The 18,140-nt window shown below is 44.9% G+C and overlaps 1 protein-coding gene across 2 annotated transcripts in view; it reads left to right on the forward strand.

Annotated features, from left to right (window-relative positions):
• The window catches only part of SLC43A2 (solute carrier family 43 member 2), a 48,066-nt gene extending 33,942 nt beyond the window's left edge, over positions 1–14,124 (forward strand). For both annotated transcript variants that reach the window (XM_044993640.1, XM_044993641.1), the window contains 5 exons: positions 2,741–2,879; positions 3,209–3,341; positions 5,546–5,619; positions 7,034–7,157; positions 9,073–14,124. In XM_044993640.1, coding sequence (XP_044849575.1) covers positions 2,741–2,879; positions 3,209–3,341; positions 5,546–5,619; positions 7,034–7,157; positions 9,073–9,234 — 632 coding nt within the window. In that variant the 3' untranslated portion in view covers positions 9,235–14,124. The remainder of the gene's footprint in view (positions 1–2,740; positions 2,880–3,208; positions 3,342–5,545; positions 5,620–7,033; positions 7,158–9,072) is intronic.
• The last annotated feature ends 4,016 nt before the right edge of the window (positions 14,125–18,140 follow it).

Below are 18,140 nucleotides of genomic sequence, written 5' to 3' on the forward strand. Positions count from 1 at the left end.
GAGAGCAAACATGAGTGCAGTAACCTCCTAAGTGACTTGCACGGTCCTCTTGTCCACTTCTCTCCACACCTGTGGTGTCTGAGGCAGGAAATTTGCCTGTCTGTGTCGAAAAGTGCCATCTTTTTCCATGGTGGTATAGAAGTAATATTAACTATATTGTGGTAACACCCCAAAGCTCGTCAGGGGGCTCGTTGCGTTGAGTACTGCAAAAGGACAGAGGTGCACATAGTTCCTGCCCTGAGGAGCTCACAGTCTAAGACTATGATTTATGAAAGTGTGTGTGTGACAATTCCCATGTATGTACAATTATATGCAGCTCTGCCTCCCCTCAAAGGCTTGCCATCGTTTGCTGAGCCTTTTCTTGTAGGTATTGAGTAGAAGTGGGTTTTGAGAGAGGGCTCCCAGTTTTAATTTATTATCCTGTCTGGAGCAACTGCAGGACCAAAGAGAACAGTCTCTCCCTCTCTCTCCCCTCTCCTAACCAGTCCCCACAGTTCGTCTCTAGATGCCAAGGCTGGAGAGGGTTAGGCGTGATATGGGGGAAATGCTCTTGGCCATGGGGTGAACTTCTTGGCCTCTTATTAAAACCCTTGCTAGATGGCTCAGTCTTTTGGGAGGGTGATACTCCTTCAAACCCTGTTGTCTTAGCTGGAGGAGGATGCTGTGGTGTGAAAGTGCCTGTGGATCCAGTAAGGACACATCTGCTAGAGCAGTGGTTCTCAGACTTTTGTACTGGTGACCCCTTTCACACAGCAAGCCTCTGAGTGCGACCCCGCCTTGTACATTAAAAACACTTTTTTAAAAAAATATTTCACACAATTATAAATGCTGGAGGCAAAGCAGGGTTTGGAGTGGAGGCTGACAGCTCGCGACCCCCCATGTAGTAATCTCACGACCCCCAGTTTGAGAACCCCTGTGCTAGAGGGCTAGCAGTGTGTCTGCTTGAGACTGGAGCTGCAGATTCCTTACTTTGTCCTAATGATGACAAATGCAGTGACTCCTGGCATCCTAGGCAGATCCCTGGAGACAGTGTGCCAGGTGCTGACCCCACCTACAAACATTCCTGAGCATGGTGGAGATGAGGGGCAGCTGGAGTTCTGCTCTTTTTACACAGGGTAGAAGAAGGGTTTAAGTTCTCCGCTCCAATGCCTCCAGCATGCCTCATGGGCATTGCACATGTTTGTATTTCTTTGTGATGGAGACATGTAGGGAGGAGGGTACTGAACTTAGTCCTGTTCTGCTTGCAGTTGTGGGCACTTAGTGCTGAAGTGGGCAGTTTCAGATTCTTCATCCTTATTCCAGAACTGCACTGGCTCTGATTTATCAGCCCCTCTGTGTCATGCACAAGTCCGCAATCACATGATATGTGGCGAGGAGGGGTAGGGAGAGCATTGTGGAGAATATTCCCCAGTGACTCACCAGAACTGGACGCAGCAGCGTTTCCTCCTGAGCCTACACTAGCTGTTGCACAATGCTGCTTGTAAACTCTTCTCGGTTAGCTGGGGAGCTCTTTATATTTTAGGTTCTGCTGTGGCATGAAGCAATTGCTCTGTGAGCTCATTTCCTATCTGTGCCTCTCTGTCTGTCCTGGTGGGTATAGTAGGCTTCTGGGGTTTCTGCTGCTAATCTCTTTTTGCTTTTCCACATTTGCTCTCTTGTTGCTGCTGCTTTGTTGCTTTGCTGATGCAGTGATGGATACAGGTAAGCTGGGTGTTTTAAGCACATTTCTAACGTTCCCTTCCTTCCTGTATTTCGGTGATGCTTGGCTGCATGGTGTGTCTAACAAACATGTAGATACAGTGCTGTTAAGTGTTTCTTTGGGGGAACCTTGCAGTAACAGTACTGAGGGTCCTGGCTCCTGTGACTGCTGACCACTGGCTATTAAAACTCTTCCCTTCTCTAAACCCATCCCTGATCCTGGTCTTTCTGTGGCTAACAAACAGTGATAGGCAGGGAGGTAATTACCAGTCTCTGCTAATTACTCTTCTGACAGTTAGCCCTTAGGGAGAAGATACCCTTGGGCCCTTCCCTTGCTAGGAATCCTACTTCCTCCCCTGCTCCTCCCACCTTCCTCTCCCTCACCAAAACAAGCCCCCTCCCTAAGCATGCAGCAGGCAGCTAGCTTTTTCATCCTGGCCTGTCTTCCAAAAAAACATGATTACCTTCCCACAGTGGGTCCTACCTGCCCTGATGACTTCCCCTACTAGTTCTTAGCCCTAGGGCAGAATTGGAAACCAGCAGCTGAGGGAGGCACAGCTAGAATCACAGGGCAAGGGAGGGGAGAAGATTCCTGGCTGGAGGTTGGCAGGCAGGGACTTACTCCTTCTCAGACCAGGGTCAGCAGACTCTTCGCAGTCAGAAGCCTCTCTGCTGCATATAGTGCCACTCTTTGGCCACTGCTCTATCCTGTAAATTAGCCAGCTTCCAGGTGCCATCTTCCTGGGAACTAGCCACCGCTAGAGTTTTTACTTCTTCTTGGAAATGATGATATATATCCCTGGCTAGAGTGGACAGGTGTGGCAAATCCAGTGTAACACACTTTTGCCTGCTGGGCTACAGTTGATCTGGGACTCCGAGCAATAAATAAGACAACACCCTCATCCCCCTAGTCTGAGGCTACCAATGATCTGGCCTGAGTGGATAAAATGACCAATTGTTATGAAATGGGACCTGCTGCTGTTTTCTGTTACTGCTGAGTCCCATTGGGGGACTTTGACATCTTGTCTTTTTTTCTCTGCAGTGAGTCTCTACACCTCTGTTTTTGGGGTGTTGCAGCTGCTCTGCCTGATGACTGCCCCCATGATTGGATACATCATGGACTGGAAGCTGAAGGAATGTGATGATGGTTCAGAACAGGCTGATGAGAATGATGCTAATCAGTAGGTAGCACACATTGCAGGTCCAATCTGATATCTTTAACTGACCCAATTAAACTAAAAGATCTAATTCTGTAGTAAATTGATGACTATGAGTCCATATAGGGATTTGCACCAATTTAACTAAACTGATTGATTGCCATAAACTATTTTAGTTAAATGATGCAACTTCTGTTTGTAGATGAGGCTGGAGTCTCAGGTACAGGCCAAGACTTGGGTATGCCAATGTGGGGATTTTGGTTTCTTGTATCCTCTGACTTCTCAGGTTCCTAGTTGTGAGTTCTAGTAGCTGCTGCACTGCCTTTGTTATATATTCCTTGCTTTCCCGCCAGAGATGGTAAAAAAAAGAAAAAACGTGATCGCCAGATTCAGAAGATTTTGAATGCCACAAGAGCTTTTGTGTTCACCAACATACTACTAGTTGGATTTGGAATTACCTGTCTCATTCCTAACCTGCCTTTGCAGGTGAGTATTTCACAAAAGGAGTGGTGTACTGCAAGGTTCCTCGCATAGGTGCCGACTCTGTGGGTGCTCCAGGGCTGGAGAAAAATTAGTGGGTGCTTAGCACCCATCGGCAGCCAAGCTCCCCTGTCTTCCCCAGCACCTCTCCCCTGCCGCTGGCCCTGCTGATCACTCCTCCCCCTCCCTCCCAGTGTCTCCTGCTCACCGAAAACAGAATGCAGGGGCTGGAAGTGGGGATGGAGCATGCTTGGGGGAGGAGAAGAGGTGGGGTGGAGTAGGGGCTTGGGGAAAGGGGTAGAGTGGGGGTGGGGTCTAGGGCAGAGGGGAAGTCGGTGCCTATGGTTCCTGGGCTAAATGTGCAATGAAACTGTCTTGGATAAATTAGAACATAATATAGAATAAGGACAGGCTAAGACAACTGGGTCTCCCTTGGCTCTGCCCCACTGCTGTGGCCAGACTCCCCATGCCATGGCTACAGCATGGCTCTACGTTTATGTGGTGGGTGGGTGGGCTCTTCCAGTAGAGCCATGATGCAGCATTGGACACCACATTCAAAAATCCTGAGTCAGAGACTCCAAAAACTAGAAGGAAAATAAAGAGACCCCCAGTGTTTACTACTTGTAACTCTGTTTTAAACCACTCTACTAGCTTTTCTCATTAACCACAAAAGCTAGAAACTTACTTTTATATTTAAATTAAATTTGAGACTCCCTGTAATCATCTGAGTCCAGAAGCTGGAGCTTTAGGAAAAATCACTAGAGTTGGCAACACTGAGGGGGCTAATGGCAGAGATGCATCTCCAAGCAGAGTCCTCTGCTGGGCTAGTCTTGGCAGGGCCCCCCAGTCCAGTGAGTTTCAGAGATAATCCAGTTAAAGGTATGGGGGCAGTTAACACCTTTTTAGAGCTGTTGCTTTGGGCACTCTGCAGGCTCAGGCAGATGCCACTGAGTTGGTCTGCACTGTGTTCCTGTTTTCAGGCCTTTACAAGTATGAGGACTATAAACACACACACTTTCATGTAAAATAAATAAATAAACCCTGAGATTTAGGCCTAGAGCACCAGCTCTTGTCAGTAGTGCCTTTGTTAATCCAGGCCTGAGCTACAGATAAGCAGGAGATTCCTAGAAAATCTGTAAAGCAGAACAGCATGATACCTGCACAGACTCCACAGTTCAAGTCGTGGGCCAAATGTTGTCCTCCGTTACGCCCTTTAGTGTCTGTGGGGTTATACATATGTAAATGTTTGGCCTGTGGTATGCACCTGGCAGAGGTATGAGACATCAGGGGACAGGACTTGATGACCTCTCGAGTTTCCATCCAGCCCCACATTTCTATAGCACAAAATGCACTGGGAGGATGCCAGCTTTTCCTCTCCTCACCCCCCCTGCACACACTGAATGTTTTTTTTTTTCATTTTTCTCTCAAAGCTGTTAGAGAGGATCAAGCTGGAAGTGAGTGAATAAAGCTAAGGAGAGAGCAGGCATGCAGATCTGTCTTCAACTTTGGCATTTCCAGTAATGGTTCAAGTGCCTGAACCATTTTAAAACCCGAGGATACGCTTTCAGAACAGCAACCTCCCTTCTGCAGACAGACTGAAGTGTGGGATATACTCCTTGGCAGAAAGGGGAACTGTAACTGGGAACAAATTCCAGGCAGCGTTAGGAACTTGGGGTGAAAGGGTACATTCTAGGGTACAAACATGATGATGTTAACAGAAGATTAACTGCATGGTGTCCTGTTTCTTAGCATTGGGGAAGAAGGTATTGACTAGCTGGACCACAGCTCTGACTGAATAGAGGGGGAAGAGAGAGAGCTTAATTTTAGGTGCCACTCAGCCATGTGGGTACCAGGGGCCTGATCTAAAGCACATTGAAGTAGATCAGATCAGGCCATGTTAGCTAGCTAGATCCACGAGTGTAATCCATATGCTCCTATTATATGGAACCTCTAAAAGAGATTGCTCTTCTGCTGCAATTGTCAACATCTCAGCTGACGTAACAATTTTCAGGAGAAAAAGATAAGTCAGGTTCAGAAAGCACAATGTGCCATCGTCTCAGACAGTCTGTGTCCTTGTGCTGACCCTAGTATGTGAAGGGGGCTTTGTTTCTGGAGCTGCTTAAGCCTCTCCTGGAACTGGAGGAGCAGCAGGGACAGAGGTGGAGTGGTGGTTTTAGACTGCTATTCAGCATTTTTTCTGCTTCTTTCAGATCCTTTCCTTCATTTTGCACACGATAGTGAGAGGATTCATCCACTCAGCGGTGGGAGGCCTCTATGCAGCTGTGTAAGTCTAACCTTGCTCATATACAGCATGTGACTGGCCTGAGGGTTTGATTACCCAAAGACCCAGGGTGGAAGGGACACATGATGGTGAGATCCTGCTGTCAGAGGGAACAACCGAGTCCACTTATGGCTTACTCTGTGTCACCATAGGACTTGGCAGCAGGACTGCAGTGTCCCAGGTGATTACTTTCCTTGCTTGTGCCTAATGCTGACCTGTAGTTACTTATTGCAGTGAAACAAGCACAGATATGCTTAATGTGGCCCTCAGGTGCAATTCATCCTAAACTGGCTTCACCACCATATGGGTTAAAAAGCTTGAAATGTTTAGCTAACTTTCCCTAATTATGAGTACGTGTAAGTACAGGTACATGTCTTGATTCAATATTGGTCAGGGCACTCTGACTTCTGAGGCACATAGCTAGTCTGCTCTGAGAATGGAGCTGTTTCTAGACATTTATCAGCTTGTCAGAGCATTGCTCAAAATAAACACATAGTTAATGAGGCCTACGCACCTTTATCCAGTAGAGTGGACCATCCATTCTGTATCCAACATATACAAGTTCTCAATATATATACATCAGTGTTCTCTTCCAAAACTAAAAAAACTTTCTGAGCAATGGGAAGATCCATTTCCTCTGACCTGAACTCTTGGACTAATGGACAAACAGATCAATAACCTTTGCTGTAGATAACTTTTTTTAAGATGTTAGTTTTGTCCAACCCCACCTCTTTTTTTCCTAAGTGTCAAATTTAAAAGTTGCACAACCATGGAAAAACAAAGACATTAACCTGTCCTAAGACTTGCTTTTCATAAGTAATATCTACTACTCAGCAACTTTCCAATCAACAACATAGTTGAACTTGGCAGAGGATCAGACTTTTTTTCTAAATAGGAAAACATGTCTGGCACATGCTAACCCGTTGTACAGGGTTTTGGTGATTTCCAGAGTGAGTTAGTTGTTGTGCCCAGATGAGCTGTGGGAATGAAACTGATGGCCTAGCCTCAGATGCTGGCTCAGATGGATGTACAATTTGAAGAAGCCCCTACAAAAAACTATTGTTTTCCCTCTTTTTTGTTTCCTTTGGGTACTGAGAAGCACTCCAAAGAGTTACAGAATACAACTGGCCTGTGCTGATTATGGCACTATGTTTAATCTGCAATTTTGTGTGTTTAAAAAACAAACAAAACCCCCTAAATTTGAAAATTCAGGTAGAGAATAATCCAGAGAAGAGACACTTGGCCCCTGAATCGCATCGCCTTAAATGCCAATCTTAAAACACATAATATTCATACACAAGGAGAAATTCCTGAGTTCTGTACAGCTGAGCTGGGAGAGATGCCCAGTCTGGTCCCCTGAGCAGCACAAAAGATTCAAGGTGGGGTATGGTAATTATGTTGCTTTCTGCGTCGACAGATACCCCTCAACGCAGTTTGGCAGCTTGACGGGACTGCAGTCTTTGGTCAGTGCCCTCTTTGCTCTTCTGCAGCAGCCCTTGTTCCTGGCAATGATGGGACCATTGAAAGGAGACCCTCTTTGGGTAAGGGAGGAAAGAGTAAATATAGTTTGCCCCAAACTTAGCATGAAGGGTTGGTGGTGGGGTCCACTTTCATTTGTGGGGAGGGGATTCCTTTTCAACAGAACCAACCAAAATGAAGGGGATTCTACGCACAGACCTATGCTGTGATCAGCTATCTAGGGGTGGGCACTGATGTTTGACTGTGGGTCCTGAAGTACACTGGTCGCCTCAGACTGTGACCAATAACTGCCCTAGAGGAAGGCAACCTGCCCACCCAAGTGCAATGCTGTTTATTTCTGGGGTATGTTTTATAGATTCCTTCCTCATTAATGCCTGCACAGACCAGACTATGCCTTATTAAACTTCTCTTAACTCACATTATCTTTAGTAAGATGTGTGGTTAAAGTTAATGAGCCCTGTGTTAAATCTAGCCATCGTTTTGGCTGATGCCATGTGCCTGGGCATTCCAGGGTAGATGATTCTTTATACGAGTAGCGGTGAGTGCTGGAATCTGACCAGTGAAGATATGGGAAATGGGGATGAGGAGAATCCAGTTCATACTTCCAGCAGTATGAGACTGGTGTGGGTTGCTGACCCAGCTCTGCTGGGGTCTGTCATTAGCCTTAGGAAACCTGGTTGTAGGGCCATAGGGCTCATGTTCTCCTTGAGAGGTCAGGAGTAAGTCTGCAGAAAGGGGTTCTGCTCAATAAAGGTGAGGAATCAGATGTCTTTCCTTTGGGAGTGCTGGCAGTGATGATGGGCCCTCCAGGAGATGTTCCTTTCCTGTGCAGATGGAGGTATTCTAGAGGCTATTCAGCAGCTCTCAGATGTGTTACGAATTCTGTATGCTTTTGGACCTGTCCGTTTTGTCTTTGGCTGCCCTAAATGCCTTCAAGAAGACAGGCTGTATTTTTTTTTTCTTTCTAGAAGTTCATTATTTATTTATGCACTGAAACACCACAGCCACCAGTATGAATGGAAAGGACCTAAGAAGGGGAAGGGAAGGGAAGCTGCAGCATTAGTTTCTGTTACCAGTTCATGTGCAGCAGGTGTAGTGAGATCGTTTGTTAGGTGGGAATCTCTCTCTCTCTCTCCCCCTTTGATAGCGAGTGCAGCAGAACTTCTCGCCAGTGAGCTGCAAGCCTCAGTATTTCCAGTGAGCACTGAGTTTTGGGTTGCTGCTTGTACTAATCTTGAGTTGTGAAGGTCAGGTGCCTGTCCAGGATGGGGGCTGTGTGTGGTCTCTCTCACCAACCCTGTATCAGGCAACTTGCTTAAAGCCCTGAAGCAGAGCTGCTTAGAAGGGGCAAGGATAGATTGCATCAGAAGGATTACATGGCTCTGTTGGAGGTGCAGGAATGAAGAAGAAGCCTGCAAGCAGTCTCATGAGTGAGTTGGAGTCAAACTAGACAGGACGAAGCTTAATTCCTGAGTATGACAGCCAGCTCTTAGGAAAACCACCACTACAGATGCTGTGTGTACTCCAGTAGTACTTAACTCAACTGCAGGGCCAGCAGTGTTGGCATAGAATAGCCCCAGTCTCTGTTCTGCCTCTTCCCCTTCTCCTTCCCATGAGCATGAGAGACTGAGAAAATGTCAGTGTTATAGACTGGCTGAAGTCTGTCATAGCCATGGCTGTGACTGCTCTGCCTTGCCTTTTCTGTCTAGCAAGAAATTCTTCAAACATGGCACTGACTGACATGCTTTTGCAGCATTTGCCAGTAGCTCTCTATGCAGAGTCTGCTAGTAATGCTGTATAACTAAAATGTAAGCTGTTGCAGATGTATTGAGCAGGGCATCTCTCACGTCCAACATGAGTGAGTGAAATAATGAGGCCCTGGGGCTAGCTTTTGGGGGAGGGGGGGCACGCGTGTGTGCGCGCGACTGGATTGTTTCTTTCCTACCTATCTAATGCTGCTTGTCTCTGCCCTTGTAGGTGAACGTGGGGCTTCTTGGAGTGAGTATGCTGGGCTTCTGCCTGCCGGTCTATCTGATCTGCTATAAACACAGGCTAGAAAGAGAGAAACAGCAGAAAAGTGATGATGCCAAACTCTTCCTCAAAATCAATGGCACTCCCAATGAGGAAGCCTTTGTTTAAGCCAGTGCTTCAAACAGAGCCTCCTCTTCACGAGTTCCCCTGCCACTTCAATGGGTCTACCTCTGGCCCAAGTCATGATCCTTATCTCCATGCTCTGCCAGCTTCACACAGCATGGTCTGCTGGCTTAGAGTGAAGACTGAGTATGTTTCTGAGACACATGCCAGGAGGAGGCCTCCCTCTTCTTTCCTTTTCTAAAAGCTACACAGATCACAAATTGAATGAGCTGAAGCCTGCCCTAACTGGCACTGTCTTGGCTGCAGGAGAATATTTTACTCACCATTACCAAGCTTGGCTACAGGACACTAGTCCCTTGCTTGAAATCCCTGTGCTGTGCACACTGGAAAGGGGACTTCCTGCTGTGTCTTGCAGAAGTAGATTTTCAGTTCATTGCTAAACACTAATCTCTGAGGCTGAACTCAAACTTTTTCTCCATATAATGTAAAGAGATGGTTAGTGAGCAATGGATTCTGCCACATGTGCCAGAACGAAGGGTCCAGCTGACTGCTCTTCCCCCTCCTCACACTCCAGCAGCCGGAGAGTCCTCTACCCCTGCCTGTAAGCTTTCTCTATATGGTAAGATGCCTGCTGTCTTGAACCATTCAGCTGGAAATTGGACCTTGTCTGAAGTGCTTTAAGAAGTGTTGCCTTTCTTCTCCTCTCCCTGCAGTGACCCTGGGAGAGGAGCAGCAGCTGGTAGTGTGGAGATAATCTTTGAGTAGAGCTGAAAGGCTTTTTCAAAACTGGGTCCTATGGTGCAAAACAACTTTGTTTCTAGGTGCTGGTTTTGTTGATTTGTCTTATTGTTGAAAAGAATCAACAGTGCAGAAGTGGACTTGCATGTAGTAACTGGATCCTGTGACCACATGGAAGATTGACATGGTGAGAAAATTTCACTAAATCTCAGCAGTACCTCACAGCAGTAGCCTCTTAACATCCTGTGCTCAGAGAACAGCCCCCTTTGAGAGAATCCATCGCTCTGAACTGCTGAACACCAGCTTAACTGTAACTGACCAAAAAGTTGCTGGTTGGCAGTGTGAGAGGAGCCTCCTAGGATGTCTGTGCTCTTTCTGGACAGGACAGATGGAGATCACTGACTGTGGGTTGGGTAGACTTCACAGAAAAGTGGACTGGGGGTACCTGAGGAGGTCACTGCTCAGAAATGAAGAGAATACAAAGGGAATTTTTGGCCTCCTTATCTCTTCTAGCCATGTCTTTCCTAGGCCTTGTCTACACTGGACTTTGTTTTTCCATAACCTTCCTGCTATTGCTATCAGTGACTCAGCTCTATGGTGGGAGCACTAGTGCAGACAGGCTGCCTGTGTTCCATCTCAACCTGCTCTGAGCAGGGTTACACAACACTGGTTAAATGCCACTGGCTGGTATGCATTAACACTCCTAGTGGCAGAGCTGAGCTAGTGATTGTGATAGTGGGGAGATTATGGAAAACCCTGAGTCTGGTGTTCTACGGCAAATGCAGTAGTGGTGCTTTCTCAGTCTTACAGTATCTCCAATGCCTGGGACAGGGGAGAGAATTTCTTGAACTTCACCTCTAAACCAGGCAGGAAAAGCACAAGACTCTGCTGTCACTGTCCAGTAACTCCAAACTGGGATTAAGAAACAATGGTGCGTCTGAATGCTCTGTCGGAAGTGACTTTGGAACTAGGGGGAAGAAGGGGAGTTTGTCAGAGTGAAAGCCAACATCTTTGCTATACAAAATTAAAACATTCAGGTGAGCAGACTACCCAAGCCCTTTCCATTTAAAGATGAAGCTCTGCAGGCATTCTAAATGGCACCATGGAAAAGAATCACTGTTAGAATCCTTAACAGACTCATCCGCTAGTTAGGTTGCCTGTGCATAATGATTGAGCAGCGGCGCCCTCTGGTGTTACTGTATTGTAAAATCCCATAAGCTGTTTACAAAACAATGACAAAACATTTATTTCAGAGCTGCTTGCTTGTTTTGAATAGATTCCTGCCACTTAAAGAGTATATTTTAAACATTTGTGGGTTTTTACCTGTTGCCTTTATCAGTTGTCACACTTCAAAAGCAACCATGTCTTATGCTGTAATACTGCATCAATGCAAAATTACTTTATTCTATTCTGGTGGCTTCTTACAAGTTTGAGGAGCTTTGGAGATATTTTACTGCCCTTCTCAGCTTCTTTTCCTTGTGTCGAGCAACAACTAGGGAGTACAGCTCAACTTGGCAATTTAGGCATTAAACGGTAGAGAAAAATCTGAAGTACATACATGCTTGGAAGACACACCAGCAATAATTTAATTTCCTTGTAATGAGAGTATTTCTGGATGGTTTTCTGTAGATTTCTGCATTCTGTATTGCCAAGTGTTGCTACACCTAACTGCTCTGATATTGCACACCTGCTCACTCCCGGACTGTTTACGCAACAAGGAAAGATCAGCTCACATAATGCATCAGAATTTTAGTAAAATCTTTGAGTCCGAATTGTGGCATGAACTGCAGTCAGCTTACTCCATCAGCTTTAGAGAATAATGTGGTAAAGACAGAGACCTAATTTTCAAAAGTGACTGACTAGTGATTTTAGATGCCCAATATGAGAGAGTTTAAAGGGGCCTAATTTTCAGAAAGTGTTGAACACCCACCCTCCCTAAAACAGGCCCTTTTAAACTGGCTCTGAGCATCCAAAGTCAGTAGGTGCTTTTGAAAATTGCAAGCAGAATCCTTAGTTCCATGCCTTATGATTGCAGACAGTCTGAGAATCACAGCCTGCCAGCTGCATGACCTTACAGCTTAGTTGCATGGAAACCTTATTAACTGGGGTCTCAAACTCATTAGGAGAGCCCAAGATTCTATGTTTAATCATGGTAAGGGGACTAGGATATAAATTCAGGGGGCATGTTCCCCTTGTTCCGCAGCAGAGACCACACTGATGTTTGTGGGAGGCTCACACAGAAATTGGGACAATACAGCATTTATGGAATAACTAAACATTTATTCCTGCATTTACATCCCCTAATTGCAACTCCTAATTCCCTCCTATTCCAGCAATGCAATCATTAATGTTGACATAGATGTGTGATCTCTAGGCTTTAGAACTGATACCCTATTCACTTGAATAGAAGGCAGAGGAATTAATGCCAGAGTCATTGTTTCATAGTCTCTGCAGCCTCAGGCAGGCATTGTGGTGATGCCTTACAATTGGTTCATAGGTGAAAGGTTACTTCTGCCCTCATGTAGGTTAGAAACATAACTTACCAAAAAATTAAACTGAGATTGTGGAGAACCTAGTTATGGGGCTCTCATTAATTAGTTACCTGGACCAGATCTGGCCCCAACTGTTTGATAACCTGGCTTTATAAGATGCTTTATAATATTTAATATTGTAAAGGGCTAAGATGCCATGGTGATGAGTGGTATAAGTGCTGAGAAACAAGAGACTTCTGTGTCTATGTAAAGGTCTAACCGGACAACCAAAATATTCCCACCCCTACAATGGTGAATATAGTCCTTTCCTGTATATCATGTGTATTCTGCAAGGACACTTCCTACTTAACATGTCTTGCTATCATAAATAAAGCTGCCCATGAACATGTTTCCTTAACAGCAGAGTGAGTTTAATGAGGTATTTGTCCTCAGTGTGTCCAGAGGCATGATCCAGAGAAGAACCCCTAATACATGTGCACAGGTCCTTTAAATGCATTAATGTTGAAATTCTGGCAAATGAGTTGCATCAATTTCATAATCTCCAATTGCTAGAAAAGTTTTCTAGCATTCAGATGCTTTCTGTGCATCACTCACAACTCCACGCACTTCCAATCCAAAAAGAGACAGCTCATCTCATCAGTGTATGTCCCCTGTATGTCTGCAACCAGAAGACTGGCCCACAGCTGGTCTGCAAATGCTTGTTTCAATGATGTGGCTGTCTCTGAGAGTCTGTGTTTAAGGGGTGCCTGTATAGAAAGTGTGCATGCATTTTGGGGTGGTTCCGGCATTGATATGGGTACTTTTTTGCATATGATTGGCCTTTTTATTTAGGATTCTAAAAATCCAAAAGCTGTATGGAAAACAGGCCTTAATATATAACTGGTTGGCCAGTGGATATTTGCAGAAAACAAAGGCAAACTTTGCTGAAAGATTCATTCTGACCTAAACACTTTTGCAGTAATTAATATAACCGCCCCCAGCATAGTGAGAGTGGCCTCTACTCCACAGGTCTTTTAGAGGAAAACTGCAAAATAATGAGATTATAATTAAAACAACATCAGTAAAGTAGAAAGCTTCCATTTTGACAAGCTGACTAGTTTAGGAGACAGAATACAGAGACAAACATTGGAATGCAGGACAAAGCAGATATTTACAATATTTTTGTAGCTACACCTTTCAGTGATACTTTCTTGGCTGCCTGTATCCACATGAATCTGTATTCCAATCTAGAAGTGCAGAGTTAATATGAATTTATTATTCTACATCACTAGGTGCTTCTGCTGGGAAGTGGCAGTAAAATAGCACCTTTCAATGAAAACTTCACAACATTCGCTTCTGTGGAACTAATTGAAACAGTGACTGCTTTTATAGATACATATTCTTATCTACCCCATCTCTGTGCACACTTCAACCCCCACTGTCCTGCACTCCACCCAATCATTTTCTGTTGTCCTCCCCCCCCCTCCCCTTGGAACAACTTCCCATGTGCCAAGCAAACCTTCCTTTACTTCCTCTAAACTTACTTCTTCTCTTCACCTTGAAGCATTAATCCCCTCCCAGTGCTGTGATCATTCCTCTTTGCCTTTTGTATTTGTCTGAGTTATACCATATGTTCCTTGGGGCAGGGTCTGTGTCATCTTATGTGTTTGTAAAGTGATGTGTATTATTACAGTACTCTAAATAATAAATTATGGTATTAAACTAATCACTATAGTCTTTTTGAGGCTGAGCATCATAAAGGTAACACCTTGATCTCTTGGGGGGAGAGGCGGGAGATGTAAGCATAGGACATTACACAATACCTTCTGACAAATGGATTGTACTGCAGTTTAACCAAAGAGCCACTTGTCCATCCTTTGTCAAGCTAATGAAAAAACACCAGACTTCAAATGCAAAAAGCCCCACCCCAAAGCCAACAGAAAATTAAGCTTAAAAACCACAAAAACACATGGGAATTAGGGCCCCAATTTCTTTCCCCACCCAGAAACATGAGAGATTCTTGTTTAGCAATAATTTGTCAGGTTTGCATCAGACTGAGCCTGGTGCTGTTGGGTACATTTCTGCTCAAGGTACCATTTTTCAGATCAGACGCAGACTTGGTCCTGACCTCCGTGTAAGTGAGATGACAACTTTTGCAAGAGTATGCATTGTTAACCCCAGTATTTCTGCAAAATTCTAGCTCTGGCAATTCTTTGTCTGTATTCCCCTATGCTGAAATAGGATACAGGTTAAATACATACGCACCCCCAATTGTTTTGTGTTTTCTCTCATTGAATGCCAAATCCTTATTGGAACTAATGCCTTCTTGAAGGAAATGGGAAATGTAGTTCATACCTTTACTGCTATATGTTCTTAAAAAGAATAAGTATTTGGGTACTTTTTAATTAAAATAAAAAAATCATTACTGTGTGGGACAATTTTCTGTGTAGCTGACGTAACAGAGCCCTGTACTTTAGAAGGCTGGTACCTTCATAAATAAGTCTGCATGCATTTTTTTTTTTTAATTTAACATCATAAACTTGGCTTCTATAGAAGATATTCTAAATCATAGCTTTATTTCACTGGGTCTGGCTGCAGGATGAGGTCATGGTTTTTGCATAAACAGATAGACTTTGAGAATAGTTACTGATAGTCAGCTACATGCCCCAGCTTGCAGACTTTAGCACAGTAACTTTCTTTAGTGAGAAGACTGGGATCAAAAATAGAATAATCTGAGGGATGTGTAAGTATCTTTTTTTTTTTTTTTTTTTTTTTAAATGGGATCCTGGCCTTCTACCATTTGTGACTGTGGTATAGAAGGTTGCTGTTGTTGAGATGATTCCAGAGCTAATGGCTGAGTGTTGGGTTAAAGTGTTGTGTGCTGGCTTTGGAGGGTGTGAGGATATCTCGTGCAGACTAATCTGCAGCAGTATCTTGAGTTTGTAGGAACTAGAATCTCAACTGCCAAGTAGCAGAATCCATCTGGGCTTTAGAGTGGCCAGAACTTTGTTTGCCTCACCCCATGCTCTGACTTTGCTCTAGTACTGCTTTCCCCACGTTCTTGTGTGTTTTAAAACAAACAAACAAAAAAAATTCTTAGCACTGCTTTGATCCCAGCTTTTTAACTGCCAAAATCACCCCCCACACATTCATTGTTTACTTGAAGCTTTTGTAAATCTGTATCACTACTTTGGAAGGCTAATGTGGTTAGGTAAATTAGTGTAAGTTGTGTGTGGTTCTTGTAGTCTTTATTAAGATGTTTAAAAAAGTGAACGGTACAGAGTTTAAGTGTAGAAGTTTCTGGTTATCAGGGAATAACGTACAGATTATCAAGGGGTGCGAAGTTCAGTTTAAGATCAGCTGGTGTAAGGAATACATAATCTACAATATCCCTGATTGGGGGTAAAAGGTTAACAGGTCAAAGTACAGACATTGAGATATGAGGGTATGATGTTCATATAATGGCTATGTTCATGTGTGGAGTATGAGTGGATACGATAGTGAGGATGGATTGACCCTCATTTGGTGAGATTTAATGTTCAGTGAGTTTATGGTTCTAGTTCATATGGTCCAACAGAAAAAAGTCTCTTGGTCCCTTTCTCGTAGGTGATGCACGATGTCGTTCTGGCTCATGCCTCCTGGTACTGTCAGTGGCCAGTGATGTGTTCGGTGTAGATGTCCCTGGACCATTGGATGGTGTCTGAGACCATGAGGCGCCAAATGAGCCGTGCGTAGTGGCGACTGATCCCGAAGCACATGCTCATTGCAGGGATCCCAGGCGCCCAGGGCTCCGATAAGCAGGGCATCCATCTGCACCTCATAGCCCTTCGCTCTCAGGGTGTCAGCCAGGGGAGCATATTTTCCAGCTTACGAGCGTGGGCTTCACAAAAGGCCGGGGTTAGTACATACAAGTTTTGAGAACACAGGAGGCTGGTTTTATGTTGAGTTTCTTCTAGGTAACATCCAACTAAGACTATGGTAGGTAATAAATTTCCCCACCAGGCTGAAATAAGATGACCCTATTTCATCTGAAGGGAGAGGAAAGCATGATTTCGTTTGGAAGAAAGGTGTGGCCTGTTACCATATACTCTCCCCCCCCCCCCCCAACTAGACTTTAGATATTTACCAGTTCATTTTAATGTAGCAGCTGTGTGGTGACTGGATGAGAGGAATGCAATGATCTTCCCTGTAGTAGTTGAAGTTTTGCTTCATAGTTTGAAGGTATCACTGCTGTTGCAGGCCCTTTGAAAGGTCCAGAGGCCTGGCCTACACTACAGGGTTAAGTTGAATTTAGCCATGTTAGGTCAATTTAAAAATGAACGCATCCACACAACCAACCCCATTCAGTCAACCTAAAGGGCTCTTAAAATCGACTTCTGTACTCCTCCCTGTTGAGAGAAGTAGCGCTAAAATTGACTTTGCTGGGTTGAATTTGGGATAGTATCGATGGTATTAGCCTCCGAGAGCTATCTTGGAGTGCTCAGGTGTGACTGCTCTGGACAGCTCTTTGAACTCCGATGCACTAGCCAAGTACACAGGAAAAGCCCCAAGAACTTTTGAATTTCATTTCATGTTTGGTCGGCATGGCGAACTCAGCAGCGCAGGTGACCATACAGTCCACCCCCCCCCCCCAGAATCCTAGAGCATAGAATGTTTCTATGCTCCCCCTGTCATCGTCATCCCTGAAGTTATTGCAGATTAGAAGGTTGAAAAAACAAACTCACGATGACATGATGTCTGAGCTCATGCAGTCCTCCTGCACTGATAGGGCACAGTTTAATGCATGGAGGCATTCAGTGGCAGAGGCCAGGAAAGAATTGTGAGCACAAAAACTGCAGAGGCAGGATGCGATGCTGAGGCTAATGGGGAAGCAAACGGACATGATCAAGCATCTCTTGGAACTGCAGGAAAGCCAACAAGAGCACAGACCCCCGCTGCATCCACTATATAACCACCTCCTCTCCCTCTCATGTTCCATAGCCTCCTCACCCAGATGCCCAAGAACGCGGGGGGGAGGCTCTGGGCACCCAGCCATTCCACTGCAGAGGATGGCCCAAGGAACAGAAGGCTGTCATTCAAAGTTTGCTTATTGCAGCCACACTAAAAATCAGTGTGGCCTTGTCCTTCCCTCCTCCCCAACCCCACCTACCTTGTCTGTTTTTTTTTTTTAATTAATAAAGAAAGAATGCATGGTTTCAAAACACTAGTTACTTTATTTTGAAGGGGGGAGGGTGGTTGGCTTATAGGGAATTAAAATCAACAAAGGGGGTGGGTTTGCATCAAGGAGAAACACAACTGTCACACCAAAGCCTGGCCAGTCATGAAACTGGTTTTCAAAGCCTCTCTGATGTGCAGCGTGCCTTGCTGTGCTCTTCTAATCGCCCTGGTGGCTTGCGTGAAACGATTGTCTGCCATTGCTTTCACAGAGGGAGGGGCGATTGATAACATGTACCCAAAACCACCCATGAAAATGTTTTTGCCCCATCAGGCATGGGGAGCTTAACCCGGAATTCCAATGGGTGGCGGAGACTGTGGCTACCCCCAGTGCACTGCTCTGTAAGTCAATGCTAGCCCCAGTAGTGAGGACACACTCCACTGACTTAATGCACTTAGTGTGGACATACAAAATCGACTGTATAAAATCAATTTCTAAAAATTGACCTAATTTTTAGTGTAGACACTCCAAGATTAATCAATTTGGTAAATTGTCCTTAAGGCCCAATTTGCTAACCTTAAAACACC

The sequence above is a fragment of the Mauremys mutica genome, chromosome 19 (assembly GCF_020497125.1).
Source record: "Mauremys mutica isolate MM-2020 ecotype Southern chromosome 19, ASM2049712v1, whole genome shotgun sequence".
Lineage (NCBI taxonomy): Eukaryota > Metazoa > Chordata > Testudines > Geoemydidae > Mauremys > Mauremys mutica.